General features: G+C 36.0%; 1 protein-coding gene across 1 annotated transcript in view; it reads left to right on the top strand.

The window, feature by feature from the left end:
- The window catches only part of STX7 (syntaxin 7), a 75,276-nt gene extending 66,427 nt beyond the window's left edge, over positions 1–8,849 (top strand). Inside the window, exons 9-10 of the mRNA XM_053591619.1 lie at positions 3,230–3,312; positions 5,653–8,849. Coding sequence (XP_053447594.1) covers positions 3,230–3,312; positions 5,653–5,745 — 176 coding nt within the window. The 3' untranslated portion in view covers positions 5,746–8,849. The remainder of the gene's footprint in view (positions 1–3,229; positions 3,313–5,652) is intronic.
- Positions 8,850–23,192: the final 14,343 nt, after the last annotated feature.

The following is a 23,192-nucleotide window of genomic DNA, read 5'->3' as shown; positions in this document are numbered from 1 at the left end:
ACAGAGTACAAATTTCAAACCCCAATTTATTTTCTTATCTAGCAAATGTGTATTGAGTACAACAGGTAAAAGACCCTGCTTTCATGAATCTTACAATTGGGGGAAAGGGACAAGTTTTTTTAAAAAGAAAGGAAAACAAACAAATGGTGATGAGTCATATGAAGGAAATAAGGCCACTGACGGGGGCTGGGATTGCTGGGGAAAGAGAATGTTCCTGCTTTATGCAGGGTAGTCAGGTAAGGGTTACTGACAGGTGACATTTTCATGAAGCTTTCCTAGAAGTAAGGGAGCAAGTAAGAGAGCAGCAGGTGCAAAGGCCTCTGAGGCAGAAGCACACCTGACATTTTTGTTGAGTGATAAGAGCAAGAGAGAGGTAGAGAATCATGTCCAGGGTCACAGCAGATGGCATTTATGTAGGAGCCTGAGCCACGTGTAAAGAGTTTTAGTATATTTTTAATAATGAGCAGGAAGCCACAGGAGGATTTGTGCAGGATTTGTGTTGTAACTTGGCTTAGGTTTCAAAGGACTCACTTGGTTGCTGGAATAAGACCAAAAGCTAGACCACTTAAAAGGCTATTTGCAATCATCCAGGTTAGTGTCCCGTTGGCTTGGATCAGGGTAACAGCAGAGAGGTGGTGAGCAGTGCTGAATTGTGGGTATTTGTAAAATACAGAGCCAGAAAGGTTTACTGAATGGCTGTGTATGGGTGTGGTAGTATTAATTCAAGGGTGAGTCTGGGTTTTGCCTTGGCCCACTAAAATGGTTAGAGTCACTATTTTCTAAGTTGGGGAAATGTGTATGTGGAACCAGTGTAGATGTATATAAATCAATGATTTTTGGATATGTTAAGTTCAAGGTACACACTGATACCAAGTAAAGGTTTGCCAGGTGTAAAGTGAACTGGGAGTCTGGGCGGGGGATATAAAATTAGGGTTCATCTGCACATAGATAGTATTTAAAGCCATGTGATTGGATGACGTCACAGGAAATAAGTCTAGATAGAGATCAGGCATCTGAGAACTTAGCCCTAGAATCTATGAATAATAGAGCAGGGTTGGCAAACAGCATCCATTCATTTATGTGTAAGTGTTATCTGTGGCATAGTTGAGAAGTGTGACAGAGATCATATGCTTTAAGTTTACAAAGCTTAAACTGTTTACAGTCTGGCCCTTTGCAGAAAAAGTTTGTTGACCCCTGATTTAGAGCCCAGAGAGCTGAGGAAGAATCAATAAAAAAGACTAAAAAAAAAATAAATAAAGTAGCCAGTGGCGTAGAAGAAAACCAAATGAATGCGTTCAGCCTGGAATGTGGCTGAAGAAAGTACTTTAACAACAATGGATAGTCAGCCTGTTTGAAATGCTGCTGGCAGGTCAAGTGACATGAAGGTTAAGAATTGACTGCTGGATTTAATGAAGTGGGGTATAGGCAACCCTGGCAAGAGCTGTGTTGGTGAAATAGTATAGGCAAAAGCGTGAAGAGTGGGTTCAGGAGCGATGAGGAGAGCAGCAGAAGCTACCAAGTATAAATGACTCTTTGAAGGAGTCAAGAGGAGACGTGGAACAGAGAATGAGGTCATGCATAGCTGCAAAAATTGATATAGAATAAACGAAAGGTTATTTGTTTTTAAGATGACAGCTATGGTGTTAACAAGAATGATTTACTAGGGAAAAACTATGAATGGTATGAGAGACAGAGGAATTCTTTGGACTGAGGCCCTTGAGTTGAGTCGTGAGGAATCGGATAACATCCACAGCACACAGTGGAGAGGCTGCTTGCTCGGGCCATGACAGTTCCTCCCTGACAATGAGAGAGATGTCAGAGCACACAGACAATGCCTGCAGGTGGTAGACAGGAACACAAAAAATGTAGAAATGTCTTCTGATGTTCATGTTGCCTCAACGAGCTGGAAATCAGGGTCACGGCCTGAGAGTGATAATGCGTGAGGAGGCAGGGGAAGTTTGAAGACAGAGGAGAGGGAGAGAAATGAAGTTGGCAGTCATGACAACAGCTAGTGGCAGTTGACTGCCTTGCTCGTCAGTTATGACTTTAAAGAGAAATAGATCAGCATTAAAGGTAGTCTTTTTGTGTGTGTGATCTTCTGCATGGGTACTGGGTGGGGTTTTGTAAGTATGACTGAGGTAGAGGGGGAGGGGAGCTGAGGATGAATGTGATGCTGAAGGATCACCCAAGAAGCTAAGCCAGGCGAGGAGGGAAATGAGGACACACAGTATTTGAAGGACAGTGCCAAAACGGTAGGATCACTGCAGGTCAGAAATTACTGGAGTCAGGATATTAGGAGGAGTGGGCTGCAAAGGTAACAGCTGGGGGAGACTCCCGGCATAGAGATACGGAGCAGCTGTAGTTAGTGGTTTGGGGATGAGAACGTGGAAGTGGGTGGCTGAGAAAGGATAGTGGAGAGTTGATAGGGCGGAGGAAGCACAAGGGTCTCTCATGCTGCAAAGCGACACCTGTTCCACTTCCAGGCCAGAGGAGGGTGGGAAGAAAAACTGCGATCACAGTGAGGGCTAGGTTTCAGCATAGAAGTAGTTGATGGTGGCCACAGAGTAAGTGGTTTTCACTGCTCTGTATTTACCCTAAGTAAAAGTTGTCAGATGCTTGGTGCTGAGTTGGCCATTATAGAAAAACTGGGTAGAACATAGGTATCATGACAAGAAACTGAAAAACTAAGGATTGACATGACAATTTGATAGCTAAATATTTATACTGTATATAAAGAAATAAAATGGACCAAATTTTAGTATTTAGGTCATTTTTTAGTTTCCCTCTGAGGAAATAGCAATACTTGAAAAGTCAAGGTACCATTTTTTTCCCCTTTGTGATGAAGAAAATCCTCATTTGTGTGAAGATGACTGATCTCCTATTTTGCATGAATAAGCTGTGGCATTTGAGGCAGAGACAAGCCCTGTGCTGACTCTGATTTGGTAACTGCAGGGTGACACCACTTTCCTTGGGTTGCCAGGTAGAACTGGAGTTGCACTGTAATGAAGATTATCAAGGTTGTTTTCTTCAAATGTTTGTGTGTTGCTTAAATTACCTAAGAAATAATATAAGGATGAACTATAGTCAGCTTAAAATATATGCCACTTTGGTATACTACTATGCTTTGAACACTGAGCATGTTTAATCTTCTCTTGAATGAAATGTAGTGATTTGTTCCTGGAGCATTAATGCATGTTTAACAGTTTTGTGTGTGTGTTTTATCTTAAAGACAGCATAGAAGCCAATGTAGAAAGTGCAGAGGTACAAGTTCAGCAAGCCAACCAGCAGCTATCACGGGCAGCAGAATATCAGGTAATATTAACTGTAATAAAATTTCTTATAACTTGGTCTGACAGGTGAGTGAGAGAGGGAGAAAGAAAGAGAAAGAGAGAGAGAATAAATGAGATGAAGTAATCCCGTCTCAGAGGAGTCAGAAATATTGCCAGTTCAGACTAATTGTAGCCTGTCTATTCTCAGGATTGAACTGGGAGTAAGTGGCTCTGAGGGAGAGAAAGTTTGTTGTTTGAGTTACAGTAGACAACTGCAAGCTTTCTGATGGCTGGTGGTTTCCAATATCCTTGTGACATTTCTACTCAGAAACTTCTTTGATAGACTTCTCCCTCCAGATCTCCCGTGTTCTTTTTACCTTTTCTTTCTTTTGTCAGTGGCATTCTGAGATCAAGAGGCAAAAAGTCTTGTCTTAGAGATCCTCAGGTCTTGTGGAAATCATGTCAGCTAAGAGTGTCATTATTCATTATATATTCTGTCAACATTCAGCAGACCTGTACCAGGAATGAATTGCTTTCTTAAGTGAAGCAGGTTAATACAGGGGGTCCATATGTGTGTGTCAAATACTATACAGATATTAGAATCATGAACTATTAATATATCACACAATATGCAGGCCCTGAAGTCCAGTTCTCTAGGAACCCCTAAATAATGTGAAACATTTGATTTTCCTTTCAAAGCTTCACTTTTTTGTTGTTCATGATTATCATTTTTCTTAGACCTTGTTAATTTATATCATCACTTTTTTAGATATTTTCAATTTTCTCACCTTAAAAGTTGCCTTTCATTTTATAGTTATTTTATACTATACTGGACAAATTACTGCGTATTCAGTGATATGTATGTAACAGTAGAGCTGTATGGAGAGTCTGCTTGATAGCCAGTTGCATTCACTGACAGACTGACTCCCGTTTACCGTATTTGTGCATATAATTCAAATATGCAGCTCAACAGAATTGATATCACTGTGATTTTAGATGTCTTTCATGAATAGTTGAAAACACACTTGCGTGTGTGTGTGTGTGTGTCTGTGCGCACATACACATACGGGAGTGTGTAAATGTCAGCAGTCTTATGGAGCTGTTAGCACGTAACTGCTGAAACTTTGTGTTTAATAGGATTCATCACTGCCTTCGTTCACATATTACTTTTGGATTTTTGGAGGGATGTAGATGTATCACCACATTTTACTTTTGACTTCCTTGTGGAGCTACCCCAAAACTTAATTCCTTCAGCCCTTGAAGGGTGAGGAGAGGCCACATTACACAAATGTCGAGAAAACAGGCAGCTTTCTGATAGTTTACATGGAAGCCTGGGTATGGTTGGGTGGACCGTGAGCGTAAAGGAAGGTGAATGCCCTTGTCACAGCAGCCCCAAGCACATCATTATCCCACACTAGGGGGCATGCCCCCCCAGCAAATATACCCCATGACAACTCAGAAAGGTACATAATAACCAGGGGGAGAGAGGATTGGGAGCATTTATGTACAATGATATTGAAATATTAGAGAAGTTTTATTTAATACTTGTAAAGTCTTCAGTTGAAAAATTAGGTGAATAATTAGTTGAAAAATTAAGTATTCATGGTTTTCAGGGTAACTTTAGACTCAGAAGGTAACTTTTTGTAAATTTCATGGTGCTTCTAATTGACACAAAGTAAATTTACAAATTTTTCTACTTTGTGAGAAGGAGGATACCTGCATGTTAGATGGGAGACACACAAGACAGTAAAGACAGAGTAGCTGGGTCAGCAATGGAGAGTGGAACAAGATTCTTCACTTCTGTGTTTTAAATGACAGCATTATGATTTTGTTTGCTCTTTGGTTTCTATTTGTATGTTGAGATTTTGAATGAGATTTGTATTAATTTTTAAAGAATGAAAATAACTTTGAAAATGAACAAATAATTACTTTAGGAAATGTGGCCAAATGTTTTTATACTTGTGGATATTTTCAGAGAACTCATTTTTAAGAGAAATTTTTAAATAAAAGTTTAAAAATGTATAAACTTTGAAGCTGTTCTTTGTGTTTATACATAGACATACCTCATTCTATTGTAACTCAGTTATGTGTTAACTCTCAATGTCTTCTGTTTTAAGCCCAGCGATACCCACAAAAATAAGTACCAACAAAAGTTGAAAAATTGCTTCCTGAGTTATGGTATTCATTCAAGAAGAGTATTTTTTAAAAGAATAGTGCTTTATATATTGAAGAGTGTTTCATGAAGCAGCAAACACAACCAAAAACTTGAGGACAGTAAACTAGGGTTGATTTTACTCTAGAAATGAACCAAATTATAGTATTTTCAGTTGCTAGAGAGATACTCTATTAAGTCTATAATTTTTTTTTTTTTTTGCATCTGCAGCGCAAATCTAGAAAAACCCTGTGCATCATCCTCATTATCGCTGTCATTGGAGTTCTGGTTATCGGTCTCATCATATGGGGATTGCATAGCTAAATTTATCCAGAAGCACACTATTGCACTACATTACCTAAATTATGTGGGAAGATTCCTGTAATTATGGTTTTTTTAATTATTATTTTAAAGCTATTGTGAAAAGGATGGTTCCCATACTTTCTTATTTTCACGAGGGGGTTCCTTTGGATTAAATCTGATATTTTCTAATAATGAAAGTTTTTCTAAATGTTGTTGCTGATACAGCTTTCATGCTTTTCAATTTAATACTGTTAAGTTGTTGCCCACATTGTATACACCTTTCATTTATAACTTATTTACCCCGTTTGACTTAGTTTTTTAAATTAGTAAGTTTAAGATGCGTGTGTTCTGTTTATCTCTCTGTCACTGTGTAACATGCACCTGGATTTATGTTACTTCAATTAGAAAAACCTCCAATTTAATTTTGATTTGGTTCAACAGAGAAGGTATTCTCAATAACTTAAAAAATTAGCATATCATTTTGTGGGGCTTATGAAATTTTGTCTGTTTTGCAATAGCACAAATTTTTATTCCACTTTCCTTATTGTGTTCTTTTAAAACCTTTGTTAACTCTGAATGAAATGAGTGAATGAATAATTTGCTAAGATATTTCATACTTGTGATGTGTATATATTAAGCATTTGCTGTAGATTGCTTAGTAAAATTACTAAGGATAGATTGCTTTTACAATCTATGGTAATTTAAGTCTGACGTTCACTAGGGAAAGTGTAGTAAATGTTTAATGTAATTTGGAGGAGGAGTATGAAAACTAATACCAATGCCTGTCATGTTTAGAGTCTAAAGATCCCAACTTGTTATTCTACTGAACTATCTTAACAATACCTTCTGGTTTTGTGAGCCATTATTTACCTTCCCTATGTTTTATAGAATAATGGTTACATGAGTACCTGGGAGAAAATTACTTTTGGTAAGTAATTTCCCCACAATTGCTCTTTTTGAGCACCTGACACTTAAAATTTTGTGTTTACTTTGTGTGCCATTTTGTATCATCCTCATTAGAAAAGCAATTAGATGTTTGCCAGTTGACTCATCTGCCTTTTTAAATCAATGTTGTTTTAATGCACTAATCTGAATACTGTAAAGAGGATTATCTTAGTTTATAGTTTGTATTTTGTAATGTTCTTATATAACAGTTTGGTAGTGATGGCAGTGTCAAACATGGCAAGCTCTAGACTTCAAATGGGAGCAAATAAAACATTAGGAAACTAAGTAAACTATATCTTTGCAACCAAAATAAAAGAGGTTTAAAAGGGGTCTGGAGAGATCTATTTCGTGAAGACTCTTGCTTCCCTGGGACCAGTGCTTACCTCACACTGTGGTGCTGTGCCACCTGAAGTCTCCACACTGGAGATGTGGCCACATGCACTGGAGGAATTTGTCATCTTTCTGGAGCATTGGTTTACTCAAAGTTGTTTTGGGGGAGAATCAGTCATATTATGTATTTTGTCCCTGGGTAAAAGCTGCCTTTTGCATGACAGCAAAACCCAATTTTTTTCACAAAACAGACTATAGAAAACTTTATTGTGAGTGAGTGGAGCTTAGTGACTTCACATTGCCAGAGAATTCACACAGATACCCCCTGTTCCGAAGTCGGTGCCAGCCCACCAGGCCTGCTCAAACAGGGTCTGTCTTTGCAATTGCACAGGAGTGCTTGCTGTTTCACATGGTGAACTTGCATCTGTGACCAAGTAAAAGTCCCAGTGGCTTTCACAAATCAGTTAAATTTTTTTGCCACAGTTTTACTTGATAAAATTTTTATCCTCATACTGTTCACGTACATTTACTTCTTTTCATTTCACATGAGTTTCCAGTAATAAAACACTTAAAAAACTGGCATGAGTATAGTACCTTTATTTATAAGTGTCATCATTTAAAAATACTCCTTTAACTGGGACACTGATCAATGATTTAAAGTAGCGAGTTTAGTGGCTTACATTCTCTTAAGAGAAATTACACAAAATATTTGAGAGAGAATTTTACGCAAAATATTTGGAACACAGAAAAAGTAGTCCTGATTAGAAAAAAATTAAACTGAAAAAAATGCTACAGTAGCCAAATTAAAAAAAAATTTTTTTGGGGGGGAGTTTTCCTTTAGGTTAGTTTTAGAATCACTGTGAAAGATGAAGATTACACTATGGAAAATAAAGTTAGAGTCGTTTTCATGACTGACAGTGTGTCTGGTCTGTTTGAGTCAAACTGAAGAAGGTTCCTTATCAAATGACACATGTTCATTTTAGTGTGTTCGGAAGACACACTTGAAAACAGATTGAGATTAATCAACCTCATACGTTGAATGACAACGTGGCATTCAGTATTTGGCTATTGTTTTGGTCATTAAATATTATGAAAATGTTTTGATTTTGCAAAATGATAGGTGGTTAAAGAGTAACTAGTATCATTTCAGTATAATGCACCTTGTTTTAGTGGGCATGGGATCATCTGTTAAAAGGAACAGATTTGGGCACAGATGGAGCTCAGTCTAGCAGACCACCGTGGCTGGAGTGGCTGGAATCAGGCTGTCTGGGTGTCCTGGCAGCATCTACTTGGGTGACTGAGAACCACTGAAGAGGTTGCCTCTGAGTTGTAAAGTGTCATCACTGCTTTTGTTAACAGTGCTGAAATTTTGTACACAAAAAAAGTTGTGTTTTGAATATCATTTTTTAAGGCAAACATATAATAAAGAAAAATGACTTTAAAGTCTTCTTGTTCCATGAAATAGGTCTGTGGTTTATCAAGTACAGAGTAGTTTTTGTAGTTAGTGTAATTTTTATTTGTATCTTCATATAGAAAAATGAATGTCATAATAAAAGATAAAACCTGTATAAAGAAAATGAAGTTATTGTCCACCTCTGTAGCTAAGACTCACGAGGATAACTTGCTCAGCAAGTTTTGAAAGTTAGAATTGAATGTATTGCTTACATGTGGCCAGTTTGGTGCAATATAAATAAAGTTTCAGAATGGGCTAAACCAAGTTGATTGGGAAATTTATGCATTGAATTATGTTTTCTGTTCATTAGGGATAAAAAAAATCAGTCATTTTTCTTTTCTTAAAAAAAAGTTGTGTATTTTCATGATTGAGTTAAAAATAAAAAAATGAACCTGTGGGTCTCAGACCTGTTCAGTCTACCACAAGATTTTAGCAGTTTGACCTATCAACCAACAAGGGCTTGAAAATGTTGCAATGTAACCACTTCGCTGACAAAACTCATGACACCTCTACTTAACAACTACCCTAACATAATTTATTAATCAATGCAGATACAACCATTTTTTCCAAGTACTTAGGAATTTGTGTCTTCAAAATACTGTGACACAGAGATAGGAAAAGCAATTACCAGGTTGCCAAACATGCAGGGTTATTCTTTCTTCATTTCAGCTGGATTTAGACTCGAAGCAATATCTCATACACTAAGTTAATAAGACAGGTAGGTAACTTTTCTCTTTAGTGCTAATTTTAAATGTTTCAACATTTTGGTCAGGAAAACAAACGACTTGATGCATTGTAAAAGTAAAATGTCCTAGAACATGGAATTAGAAACTTAAGGGTGGCTGCGAGGAGCAACAGCAGCACCAGAGTGGGCAGATTACAGGGGCTGACCCACTGGACTGCTGTGAATCTTGACATCCAGAAGTTTCTGCTTTCTCAGCCTATAGCACTGATACTGGGTTCTCAACCTGTGGGTTAAGACCCCTTTTTTCAATTTGTAACAACGTGGCAATTAGGAAGGTTGAGAACTACTGCAAGGAGCTGTCACCAGCTGCCTCAGCTATAATTGTTAACAACACCCAAGCAGGTTCCTTGCAAGACATCTTGGTGCTGCTGTGAAACCCATGTTCACTGCCTGCCCACTTCTGCACGCACAGCCTTTGAGGAAAAGAGCTTCTCTCTTCTGCCTTCCAAATTTCATGGAGATGCTTCTCATTGGCCAACTCTATTTTTTTTTTGCTTCCAAAAATGTGTTTTTATTTTTATTTATTTTTCCATTGGCCAACTCTTAACGTAGAACCAGAGAACAAAAAATATTTGTGGGAATTGTAGTTTCTGGCTTTCTTGTAATCCACAGGACATTTTGGCAGGGGTGGGGGGCCGGAGAGCAGTGATGTTGAGGTGACAGTTCAGCACAATAGTGAAACAAACACTGTAATACAGAGACAGTTTCAATCACACGAAGCGGAAAGCCTCAAGGAGGCTTTGACGGGAAAATTTACGAGAAGCACTGCTTCTGGGTGGGGAGCGGTAACAACATCCAAAGATTCTGGGGCCCCAGAACCTAGCACAAGTTCCTTCCTTCCTTTTCTTCTCCTTCCTTTCTTTCCTACCTCCCGTGGTAGTTAATAAAGACTTTACTTAATTTGGTGTTTATTTGGGGTCCGCTCTTTGCCAGGCTGCTACCTACCTGGGCACAGAACATTCAAGAGTGAATCTAAAGAATGCCATCCCTACACTCAGGGAGCTTACATTTTAGCATTTGGCATATAAAACGCCAAGTGGAAAGTTTGCAAGAAGCACGGAAGGATGATCATGTGTGAGAATTAATTCATCACCCTTTGGACCACCTAGGACCCAACGTTTGGGCACCATTCAACTCTTAAGGAGCAGCCTCCTGTTTAGTCTGTTTTGTCCCTACCAAGTAATTGGATTTCATTTTCTTTTTCTTTTTTTTTTTTGTGTGTAGAGACAGAGTCTCACTTTATGGCTCTCGGTAGAGTGCCGTGCATCACAGAGCTCACAGCAACCTCCAACTCCTGAGCTTAAGCAGTTCTCTTGCCTCAGCCTCCCAAGCAGCTGGGACTACAGGCGCCCGCCACAACGCCCAGCTATTTTTTGGTTGCAGTTCAGCCGGGGCCGGGTTTGAACCCGCCACCCTCGGTATATGGGCCGGCACCTTACTGACTGAGCCACAGGCGCTGCCCTGGATTTCATTTTCTTTTCTCAACTAACAGACAGCTAGTAAATTGCTAGTTTTCTAAGGATAAACTGCTAATTTAAGTTGTAATTTGTGTGTGATGTCTCCAGAAAGGAGCTGTTCTTCTTTTAGTGGTGACAGCTGACTCAGAGTGCGGTATCCTGTTAGCCAGGACATTTATAGAACATGTATAGAATTATTGCTCCCAATGGAGTGGAAAGAAGGGTGAGCCATGGTGGGAAATTGGAGTCTGCATTTCATCAGAAAGCACTCCAAGCAAAAGCGTTAAGTCTGCTCCATGTAAAATGCACCTTAAAATGTTTTTAATTTAATCCTACCCCATCCATTGGCATTTTTTTTTTTTAGATCAAAAGGGAATAAAGAAGAAAACTTAATGGCTCATGCCAATCCATTTACTCATAATTTGAACACTGAATCAATATGCTGATTTCAATTCTTCGTTTTGGTGATCATTGGTGATCGTTTTTGGTGATCACAAAAATTATGTAACATTTCTCTCCAAACAATCTTAATTTTGAATGCAGAAATAGAACTAAGTAACACACTAAATAGATTTTACAGACACTGTTATTTCTGGCAAGTTTTTAAGAGGTTGGTCACCACTTAATTACTCAGATTGGGATTCCTGTAGGTTTTGTGTAGTGATGGCATTTCTGCTTAAAATGTTAAGTGGTGGATGGCAAACCCAGATTTCCTGAGCAGTCGTTACAGGCATAACACTCTCACTTGTTTTAGAGGGAGTTTGCTAGAACTGAACTGAGTCTTTAAATAAACTTGAAAGGTATTAATTCCCACTTTGGCCAACCCAAAGTACAAATTTTTAAGTGTTTACCGTAAGTACTGTTAGACAGTAGTTACAAACTCCAAACCCATTAGCATTAGTAGAAAACTGAGAAATGCAGTTATTAAGCCTCCACTAATGCTTTACTGATCCTCAGTTTCACTTTCTAGTGCCCCCTGGAAGTTTTATATGAACTACGTAACGGTGAATCTGAAATACTGAGCTCAGACCAGGAGAAAGAGAAACTTTTCTAAAAATTAGAGTTTTAGCCCAAACATAAGATGCAAGCTTTTGCTTTTTTTTTTTTTTTATTGTTGGGGATTCATTGAGGGTACAATAAGCCAGGTTACACTGATTGCAATTGTTAGGTAAAGTCCCTCTTGCAATCATGTCTTGCCCCCAGTTTTTTTTTTTTTTTAATTAAGTTGCATAGCTGAAGACTTGATGCAGAAAAGCTTTCGTATCAAAGCTGATTCTTCTATCAGTTAATGATACAGCAAAATTTTACTGGGGAATATTTTATTTTGTTCTTTTTTAACCCGAGTGATATGGTCTTTTTGAGTTCATTTTAAGGTGTTTTCACTGTGCCTGACCACATCAACCTCTTTACAGGGCCAAATTTAAAGTTTTAACTTCATTAAAGGTTGCCATGGTTTTAACATTTCATTATTATTTTGCAGTGGAATGTATACCAAAAGTTAGTAGGATAACCTTAGTAATGAGTCACTCATATTAGTTCAATCTTGGACACAATAGAACATTTCCTGTTCAAAATTAGGGCTGCCCCATTGTCTTTATATCTCTTCCTGATCTGTGGTCATTTTCCTTAATAATTTAGAAATTTTCTATGATGTACTAAATTTCTCTTAAGTATGAAGTGGAGGCAAGTGATCAATATTTTTCTTTGGAATGTCATGGATGTTCAAAACAAGGAGCCCATTCTTTATAAAGTGCAAAATACATTTAGTCCTAACTCTTGAATTAAACTTTTATTTGAGATAATTACATTTGCAAGCAGGGGTAAGAAATGATACAGAGATCTCTTTCATGTATCTTTCATTTACTTTGCCATGAAATGAACATCTCGCCCAGCTATGGTACAGGATCATGATCAGGATATGGATCTGGTACTGCCAAGATGAAGGACGTTTCCATACAGAGCCTTTTGTGCGCGAAGATCCCTCTCCTTGCTTTCTGTTGCCATCCCCACTTCGTTCTCATCCCCTCTCCCTCCTTAGCCCTTGACAGTCATAATCTCCATTTTTATATCTTTTTAATTTCAATAATGTTATGTAACTGGAAACACATGTAACCTCTTGGGATTGACTTTTCACATTTAGTATAATTCTCTGGATTGATAGACTCATGTATCAAGTCTATCAATAGTTCCCTTTTAACACAAGTAGTATGTACCTCAGCGTGTGTTTGTTTACCTGGTAAAAAATATTGGGCAAGATTTGGGCTATTAAAAATACAATTGCTATAAATATTTGTGTACAGATTTGTGTGTGAACATAGTCTTTATTTTTCTGAGACAAATGCCTAGTGGTACAATTGCTGAGTCATACAGTAGTTGAATGTTTAGTTTATAAGAGATTGCCCAGCAGTTTTCCAGAGTGATTGTACCATTTTTCATACCCATCAGTGGTGTACAAGTGATCTCATTTTTTCATGGCATTTGGTGGTGTCAATTTTTAAAATTTCAGTCATTCTGACAGGTGTATAGTGATACCTCATTTGGTTTTGATTTACCCATCACTGGTAGCTATGACGTTGAACATCATTGTTTTATGTGCCTATTTTCTACTTGGATTTTTTTTTTACTGTTTGATTTGTTCATATATATATATATATGCAATTGTGAAAAAGAATACAGTGGAAGCACTCAGCGCTCATATATATGTGTATGTATGTGTATGTGTATTATATATATATATATACACACACACACACCAAATAATAAAAAAAAATCCAAGTATATATACACAATTGTGAAAAAATACAGTGGAAGTGCTCAATGCTCGTATATATATGTGTGTATATATATGTATATATATTTATATATAAACAAATCAAACAGTAAAAAAGTGTGTGTGTGTTCATATATATGTATATTCTAGATACTAGTCCACTATTGCACATATTTCCTCCCATTCAGTACCAGGTTTTTCATTCCCTTAATGGGGGTCTTTCACAGAGCAAAAGTTTTTAATTTGGTGAAGTTCAATGAATTTTTCCTTTTATGCATCTGGATCATGCTTCTGGTATCAAGAACTCTTTGCCTAGTCCTAGATCACAAAGATTCTTTTTTATGGGCGGTGCCTGTGGCTCATTGAGTAGGGCGCCGGACCCATATACGGAGGGTGGAAGGTTCAAACCCAGCCCCAGCCAAACTGCAACAACAACAAAAAAATAGCCAGGTGTTGTGGTGGGCACCTGTAACCCTAGCTACTTGGGAGGCTGAGGTAAGAGAATCACCTAAGCCCAAGATCTGGAGGTTGCTGTGAGCTGTGATGCCACGGTACTCTACCAAGGGCAACAAATTCTCTTTTATGTTCTTTTCTAAAAGTTATTACAATTTTATGTTTTACTTTTAAGTCTGTAATTCATTTTGAGTTAATTTTGTGTAAAATGTGAGATGAATGGAGCTTCACTGGTGGTGGATGTATGGATGTTCTATTGCTCCAGCACTGCACTTGCTGAAAGGCTGTCTTTTCTCATGTAATAAGTCTTGAAATCAAATAGACTGAATGCCTCCACTGTATTCCTTTTCACAATTCTTTTAGCCACCCTTGTTCCTTTGTTTTTTCATATAAATTCTAGCATAATCTTGTCTACATACAAATTTCTTGTTGGGATTTTGATAGGAATTATGTTAAACCTGTATGTAAGTTTAGGGAGATTTAAAGATTTAACATTTTTACTATGTTGAGTCATCCAATCCATGATCACGGGATGTCTTTTCATTTACTTGAATCCTCTTTGTTTAAATCACTGTTGTGTGGTTTTCAGCACACCAGAATTTATACATGTTTTGTTAGATTTATATCTAAGCATTTTGTTTTTTAAGAGGTTATAAATGGCATCATATTTTTAAATCCATGTTCACATATTTATTGTAAGTATAGAGAAATACATTTGATTTTTGTATTTTATTTTCTATCCTGAGAACTTGCCAGGCTCATTTGCTACTTTTAGGAGGTGTTTGTTGATTCCTTGGGATTTTTTTTTTTTTTACATAGACAATCATGTAAAAAATGCAATCTTTTCTTCATTTCTGCAAATGAATTACTTAATTTCTGATCTGTATGCTTTTTATTTCCTTTGATTGCCTTACTGAAGTGACTGTATATTAACACTGTTGACTAAAAACAAGGATATCCTTGTTTCTGGTTTTAGGAGGAAAGGATTCAGTATTTCAACATTAAGTCTGATACTAGCTGTAAGATTTTTTATAGATACTTTGATGAAGTTAAGGAAGTTCCCCTTTATTTCTATTTTTCTGTGAGTTTTTATCATGAATTGATGTTGGATTTTGTTAAATGCTTTTTCTGCATCAATTTATATGATCAAGTGATTTTTCTTCTTTAGCATGTTAATATGGTAAATATGTTGATTTCTGAATGTTGAGCAAACCACACATCCCTGGAATAAACCCCACTTGTTCAAGGTGTATATTTTTATATACTGCTGAATTCTATAATTTAGTCTTAAGGATTTTTGTATCTGTATCTATGAGAGATAGTGGTCTGTAGCTTTTTTTCTTTGTAGTGTTTTGTTTGGTTTGGGTATCAGGGTACTACTAGCTTCAAAATGAATTGGAAATTTTCCTTCCTTTTCTGTTTTCTAAAAGAAGTTGCTTAGAATTGGCGTTGATTCTTTTCTAAACATTTAATAGAATTGTCTCAACCCAGAGATTTTTGGGAAAGGAATTTTTAATGATTAAATCAATTTTTATAAAAGCTATAGGGCTGTTTAAATGATCTTTTCTATTGAAAGAGTTGTGGTAGTATGTGTTTTTGGAGGATTAATCCATTTCATCTAAGTTCTCAGATTTATGTGTATACAGTTGTTTGTAGTATTGTTATACTTTTGATGTTTATAGGAATAGCCCCCATGTCATTCCAGATATTGTTAATTTTTGTCCTTTTTCTTTTATTTCATTTGTTAATCTTGGTAGAAATTTGTCAATGTTGTTGATCTTTACAAAGAGCCAGTTTTTTGTTTCATTGATTTTCTCTATTATTGTAATGTTTTCATTTTCATTGATTTCTGATCATAGTTTTATTTCTTTTTTCTTTCTTTCCTATAGGTTATTGTACATTTTTTTGGAATTTCATTCTATTTGTCTGTATTGTTTTTGGTGTCTTTTTGTATGGCCCTTTTAGTGGTGGTTCTGGGTATTACATTATAAATATATAACTTAAGACATCTGTGGTATCATTGCTTTATCAGTTTTAGTCAAATATAGAAATCTCACCTCCCTCCTCTCCTATTTATAATTGTCTTACAGCTTCCTCCACATACATTGAGAATTACACTAGTGTTGTAATTTTTGCTTTAGTCATCTCCCATACTTAAGAGTTTCCAAAAGGAAAGGGAACATCTATTGTATGTTTTTGCTTATTTGGCTCATTCCTCTTCAGTGATATTCCAAAATTCTTTCACTTATCATTTCTTTTCTGTTTCAAGAACTTCTTCTAGCCTATTATTACTGTTGTTGTTATTACTACTACTGCTGCTCTATTGGTAACAAATTCTCTTAGTTTTCCTTTATCTGAAAATGTGTTTTGATTTTTCCTTCATTCTTGAAGGATTTCAATAGAATTCTAGATTGATTGTTCTTTTTGTTCAGGATTTGAAAATTGTTATGTCACTTTCTTCTGGCTTTCATAGTTCTTCATCAGAAATCCACTGTTTTTTCCCTATAGAGATAAGGTGTCATTTGCCTGTTTTCCATTATATACAGTTTACAAAAGCAAAAAGATAAGGACAAAAAGTAGGATTACAGAAAATAATATAACAAGCAAATATACTTATAAAAAATGTAACCTTTTTACTTGTTGTGGTAGGCCATTTATATTTATTGTAACTATTCATTTACTATTATTTCTTTGCTTTTTCTATCCCTTTTCTCCTTGCTTTTTTTTTTCTTTTAGTCTATCAAAGTTGGGACTTTTGAAAGTTGTTTTCCTTATTTCAGGGTATCTTCTCTCTACTAGTTTGGAGCTTATATTTTGTTGCTATTTTTAAATGGTGATTCTTGAAAATTTACCACAAATCCTTAGATCAAAAAGACCATCTAAAGTTACACATTATCTTAACTTCCATCCTAAAATGTATATATTCTTGGAGCAATGACACTATATGTATACTGATGTCAATATTAGCCTTTATAAATATTAAGGGGAAAAGCATTAATAGGGATAAAGAGAGTCTCAAAAATAATAAACATTTCAACTAATGAGGCAGGTATAACAATGCTAAACAATTACTAAACAAGGTAGAAGAATTAAAACTTGACAGAACTGCAGAGAAAATCAGAGAAACCTATGATACCATATTTCATATACCTCTCAATTTTTTCGTTCAAGCAGCTAGAAAAGTAAATACTTAGAAGAACACAATGACCAAAGTTAATTCAATTAACACCTAAAGAATCATGTGTCCTCAAATTAGAGATTGTACATTTTCCTCAAGCATGCATAAAACATTTAGAGGGAAATGACAGAAGAATGTTCTTATAACCTCTGATTAGGGAGCAGTTTCTTAGAAAATATGTAAAAGATATTAACTGCAATCTACATAAAGTCAACCACGATTTATTTAAAACTTCTCTGGAAATAGTGTTTTTAACTGATTAAGAAACATGTCAGGGCAGTCAGCTGATCAGTGTCTAGTCAATCTAAAAGTCTTTCCACTACACAATAGGTGGCGTTCTACTTTAGGGTCTGTTCCTTAAAAACAAATACATGTCGTCAAATGTCACAAAAAACCTATTAGTACTTTTTTTTTTTTTACTAATATAAAGGATATTTTCTTTAAATTTAAAGAGAGATGGAATTATTTCTAACACAGTTGCATGTATTAGTTTTCTGCTGAGTCATAATAAAAACAAATTGTTTTATCATATTTCTCAGTTTCCTACTTGATATTTATGGTACTCTTGTTAGTTCCTGGTGGCTCCCAGGCTTTCCTTTGGCGTATTCTCTCTCTTCTATTGGTAAGCCCTATATTGTTAGTGGAATATACTCCATCCCAATTCCACAGATGCAGGGACTGCTTTACATAAATCAGTGATCCTAATTACATTCCTTTGCCACAGAGATTGGTTCAGGGATGGGCAGAAACCCAGTGTAAGAAGTCCACTTTGTAACTTACTCTCCTCCAACTGGTGATCCAGTTAACGCAGCATGTGGAATGTGGTGCTCTGGGTGTGAACCTGGACATTAATCAAACGTTTTAATAGTGTGACAGAAGACACAGCTTCAAGACAAAGGCTTGAGGTTGGGTGGAATCATTCATTCATTTATTCAATAAGCATTTGTTGAGTGCTTAATAAATGCTGGGCCCTGAAATGCTGGGCAAAATCTTATTCAGTGCATTCTGACAGTGGGAACAATGAAATAGTTGATAGCTTCCACACTTGATTGAAAACAAAGATTATCTCTTAAATTAAACCTCATCCTTGTATCTAGGAAGACTTTTGCTTTCACAATCAGAAATTTTTAGTTCTAGAAAAAGAAAAAGACAATGAAAACACTGTATGAAAGGTTTCTTTCAAACTTTTTTCAATTGACAGTTTTTCACCCCAATCGTCATGATGCTGAAAGGCTTGAGAAACACAAGTGACTCTGTGTTCAGACCAAGTACTTGGCTTCAGGAAGATGAATGATCGGGCCGGCTCACCATATGATTATAAGGGTCAGGTAGTTTAAAAAGAAATTACAATCTGAATTGAACCAAGGATGAACAGGGTTCCTATTGAGCTACAAATCCCAGCTAATAAGCATAACCTTGTAAAGAGAGGTTAGTGTTTGAGAAACTGCATGTTCTTGCAGAAGGGCAAAGCTTTTGCAATATAAATACTTGTACGGGTACTAGCTTTCATCTTTAATGCCTTAACCCTCCGTGTTTGGAGTTTTTGTATGTGGGGCTGAATTGGGAATTTTAGAAGCCCCAAACACTAAAAAGATTGTGATGACAACCCCATGTGTAATTCAAAAGAAAATTTATTTTTTCAAAATGTTATAAAACTCACATGAATACTGAAATGAAATGGCTTTCCTCATGGATTTTAAGTTGTTGCATAACTTCATCAAAGTTAAAACGTTCTTAGTCATTTCTGATCCTCTGTTTTGCTAATGCCCTCAAATACTCAGCCTATTGGGTGATAATGCAGCATTGATTGCATTACAAGTACCTACTGATCTTTCTGTAATTTTCCAAAATGTACATGGAAAGGAAGAATGCTATTTCAGAGAGGAATTGGATCACTTAATGGCAAACAGTATGCTTTGACTTTGGCTCCTCTAGACTAATTTTCTTTCTGAATAGGCCTACTAAGGAGCACCCCTCAATCCTGAATGAATCCTTCTATTACACGATGACAAAGTGGTATGGTTTTAGAAAAACAATGCAATTCTTAATCCTGACACTGCAGGATGTTTGGTTTACACTGAACATGATTGGAGGGAACACTTAGGTAGGTAGAGGTCACTGTGATTCACCATGATTCCAAAGGCCACATCAGGCCTATTACTCTGGTGAAGTTTAATTTCTAAGACTTGGTAGAAAGGCACCTCAGGGAAGTATGGTGAGGTTGAGGCAGTCATTTATGACTAAATCAAGAAGAATGCTTGAAGGTCAGCTCTTTCCTCATCTCAAAGCTGCTTATAACTTGTTAAAGTTTTCTTTCTTTTTTTCAGATCATAGCATTAAGAGCAAATTAACAGACCAACAGCTTCTGCTTAATAATTCCAGTATGACATTTTATTATTGTTGAGGTTTTTCATTGGTTGGTTGTTTTGTCATCGTCGTTGTTTTAGCCCCCAAGCCTCCCAGAGCTCTGTGGAACAGAGCAAAGAAAAATTGACTTTTTTTTTTTGTAGGGAAAGATTTGTTCACTGGCAAACATTTGTCATACCAATATCTTAAAGCAAAAGTAAGTACTACCCTCATTGAGGAAACCCAAAGAATCACACTTTCTTACTTGCTAGTTCAGTACTTTTAACCTAATTTTTGTTTCTTTCAGACTATTTCCAGATTATCTAAATTCTATGGCATAATTGTCTTTTATATAAGGAGAATATTACTTGGAAGGCATTATTCTTTTTCATTGAAACATAATTCATTATTGAGAAATAAAAGCAGACACAGAAATAAACACACATTAAGTGGCACAATTTTATGTGATAATAGCATTTAAGTAATTGTTTAATACCTGGTGCTTTTCTTTGGGTCATCAGTTATATTAAGTTTCTTCAGCTTCTTAGCTTCTTTGCCTTTGTAATTTTTTAAAAACTATGATGGCTGTTGTACTGGAAAAGCATTTAACAGAGAGAAAACAAGCAGTCTTTCCAAAACAGTCTTTAAAGGGAATAAGTTGTCCCATTTCAGTTATAGTATGAGAATATTGTAATTGAACCACAGAGCCTCCTAGCTTTGCATCAACACTCTTGTCACGTTCCCATTTATTTATTTATTTTGAAATTCAGATTATTATGAGGGTACAAGCAATTAGGGATTGGGTTTGCAATGTTTGCATTTGTTAGGTAAGGTCCCTGTTGTAGTTGTGCCCCTCACACAAGAGGTATGTCACAAACCCTTACATCGTGCCCATTAGGTGAGAGTACACCAATCCCCACTCCTGCCTTCCTCCTCCCTTAATTTGAATAAATTGGATTTTTCTCTTGTGTATCACCTTCCCTTTCAACTAGCAAAGAGATACTTTTATTAAAACTCTTTCCAGTGAATATTGACTTCAATTCTGCAGCTGAAACAACCAGAAGGCAAACCCATGCTTTTTTTCCCTTTATAATAACCACAATAACATAAGAAAAATTACACTGAACAGATTAGGCAAGAAAGAGTTTATTCAAGAGTGTTGCAATAGGAAAGAGATTGAACTCACCTACACTGAAACGAAAGTGGGGAGATTTTTATTAATTTATTGTCAAATTTCTGAAGGACATTATGGGAGGTTGGTGAATGCGATTAGCCTGTCTGTGTTTTTTAATTGACATTTCCTGAAGCTAGGCTTCTGCTTCTTCACAGATACTGGGAAATAAGGTTGTTATTTTTCTTGGATGATAATATTTCATCCAAAGGTATGGTTCCCAGGTCTTTGGAAAGACAGTCTCTGCTTATAGAAGATTTACTTCTCAAAGGGATAATTTATAAGTATAAGCTTTCTAAAGTAAGTGATCTAAGAAGAGGGATCTATAGTCTAAAAGAAACCTATCTGAAGTTTAGTTGAGCCGAGGGCAATGTTAAAGCTGTCTTAATAATTGCTACCATTTGTTGAGCTCTGTGCCAGCTACCGGGCTACCTGTTTAATTTACCTTTACTGGCAGTCTTCCCAACATTCCTTTGGGGTAAGTTGTCTTATTGCCTCATTTTATGGAAGAGAGGTTTTACAAATGAGAAATCTAAGGCTCAAAGAGATTAAATAAGTCACCCCAAGTCACACAAGCAAGTAGGTACTACAGCCAGAATTCGAAACTAGGGAGTCTGCCTATCTGCAGAGACAGTATTTTTAATCAATAGACCATCCTGCTCCATCTGTACATCTGCTGAATCTTCAGAGAAGTCATGGGATTATTGTGAAACACTTCTAGAGGAGGGGTTTATATAAGAATTGTTGTTGTCAAATCACCTTAGGAATAAAGTCCTTCATCATTCTGACAACACAATATTTAGCACATACTTACGTGGACCCTGGACTGTGCCTACAAACACAATAGCATATGCCTCATAGTGTCAATTTTGGAGAAACCTCAGTTGATAAAGCTCTATATTTGCTCGTAAGGAGTAATTCTAATAGGAAAAAAAAATGACAAAAGACCAGGTATAGTTATTAAAAATGTAATGTTGGAGTACAGATTGATTTAATATCTAAAAAATGATTAATGTAACATTACCATTTTAGTAGAATAAAGCAAAACCCCATATGATCTAGATAGAAATACATTTGGCAAAATCCAGTACCTACTCATGATAAAACTCTTAACGAACTAGAAAAAAAAAAAGGTAACTTCTATAACTTGATAAAGGGCATCTTTAAAAACTTCAAAGCTAATACCATCTATAATGATGAAAGACTAAATGCTTTGCTTCTGAGATTGAGAATAAAATAAGGGTGTCCATTCTTCCACTTTTATTTAACACTGCCCTGGAGATTATAGCCATTATTATAAGGCAAGAAAAATAATGCATCTAGAGGGGAAGTGAAGGTAAAACTGTCATTACTTGTAGACAACATGACCATTTATGAAAAAACTCAGATGGAATCTACAAAAAAGCTATTCAGACTAATAACTAAACTTTGCAAAGTTATAAGATACAAGGTCAGTATACAAAATCAATTCTATTTCTGTATATTAGCAATGAAAATTCTACAAATAAAATTAAGAAAAAACTATTCACAGGAAGAATCAAAAGAAGTATAATACTTAGGAAAATAATTTTACAAAAAGGTATAAGGCTTGTACACTGAAAACAATATTGCCAAGAAAAATTAAAAGATGTCTGACTTAACAGAGATATATTTTGTGTTTATTGATTGTAAGCTCAATATGGTAAAGATAGCACATATCTCCAAATGAATTTTTCACTTCCATATAATCTCTATCAATCCCAGTAGGAATTTTTATAGAAACTGACATGCTGATTGTTCCTAGGATTTATGTGTAAATGCCATAGATATAGAGAAGCCAAAATAAGTCTGAAAAAGAAGACTTGGTGGACTTGTACTATTCAATTTCAAAATTTATTATAAATTTATAAATAATTTATTATTTACAGTAATCCATAATATGTGGTATTGGCACAGGAATGGATATGTTTATCAATGGAAGAGAATTGGGAGCCCATATATATTTCCTTACATTTATGGTCAATTGATTTAATTAATTTGGGCCTCATAGAAACAAAAGACTTTTGTGCCTTCTGCATCAGTCCCTGCAGGGTCATGCTTTAGTAAATAATAGCTTGAGTAGGAGCCAGGCAACAGCTTGTGTTAGACCAGAACCAGGTAGGTGCACCCTGTTAAAAAAAAGTATACAAAATTAGCTATGGAAGTGAATATTTAGAATGGAAAAATAAATCACAAAAATTAGTGTTTTTAAAATACTGATACATAGTACAAATATTATAAAATTCAGAAAAATAACAGCTAATACTTAAATACCTACCTATCAGTTCTATAACATTTTGTTTTGTATTTCTTTGGGCTAGACACCCTTTAATTATCTTCTCATGTGAACAATTTTGTAATATTTTCTCCAGAGAGACTGGAAATAGAACTGATCTTTCCTTTAGCATGATGGGTGGAAACAAAGAGTTCATGAAGCTTTCTTATAGTTTCAGCTTTCATTACTAGTAATGCCAAATCTGAGTCTCTGGCTCAGGCAGTGCTCAGAAAAGTCTTAGGAAGACTCCAGCCCTTTGATACCACTGGTGATGGACCCTGATGGCTGCTACTATGCAGATGGTTCACTAGGTCTTTGCTGCTGTCT

The sequence above is a fragment of the Nycticebus coucang genome, chromosome 5 (assembly GCF_027406575.1).
Source record: "Nycticebus coucang isolate mNycCou1 chromosome 5, mNycCou1.pri, whole genome shotgun sequence".
Lineage (NCBI taxonomy): Eukaryota > Metazoa > Chordata > Mammalia > Primates > Lorisidae > Nycticebus > Nycticebus coucang.
The sequence above is the reverse complement of the archived record's forward strand: the minus strand, read 5'-3'. Positions and strand labels throughout refer to the sequence as shown.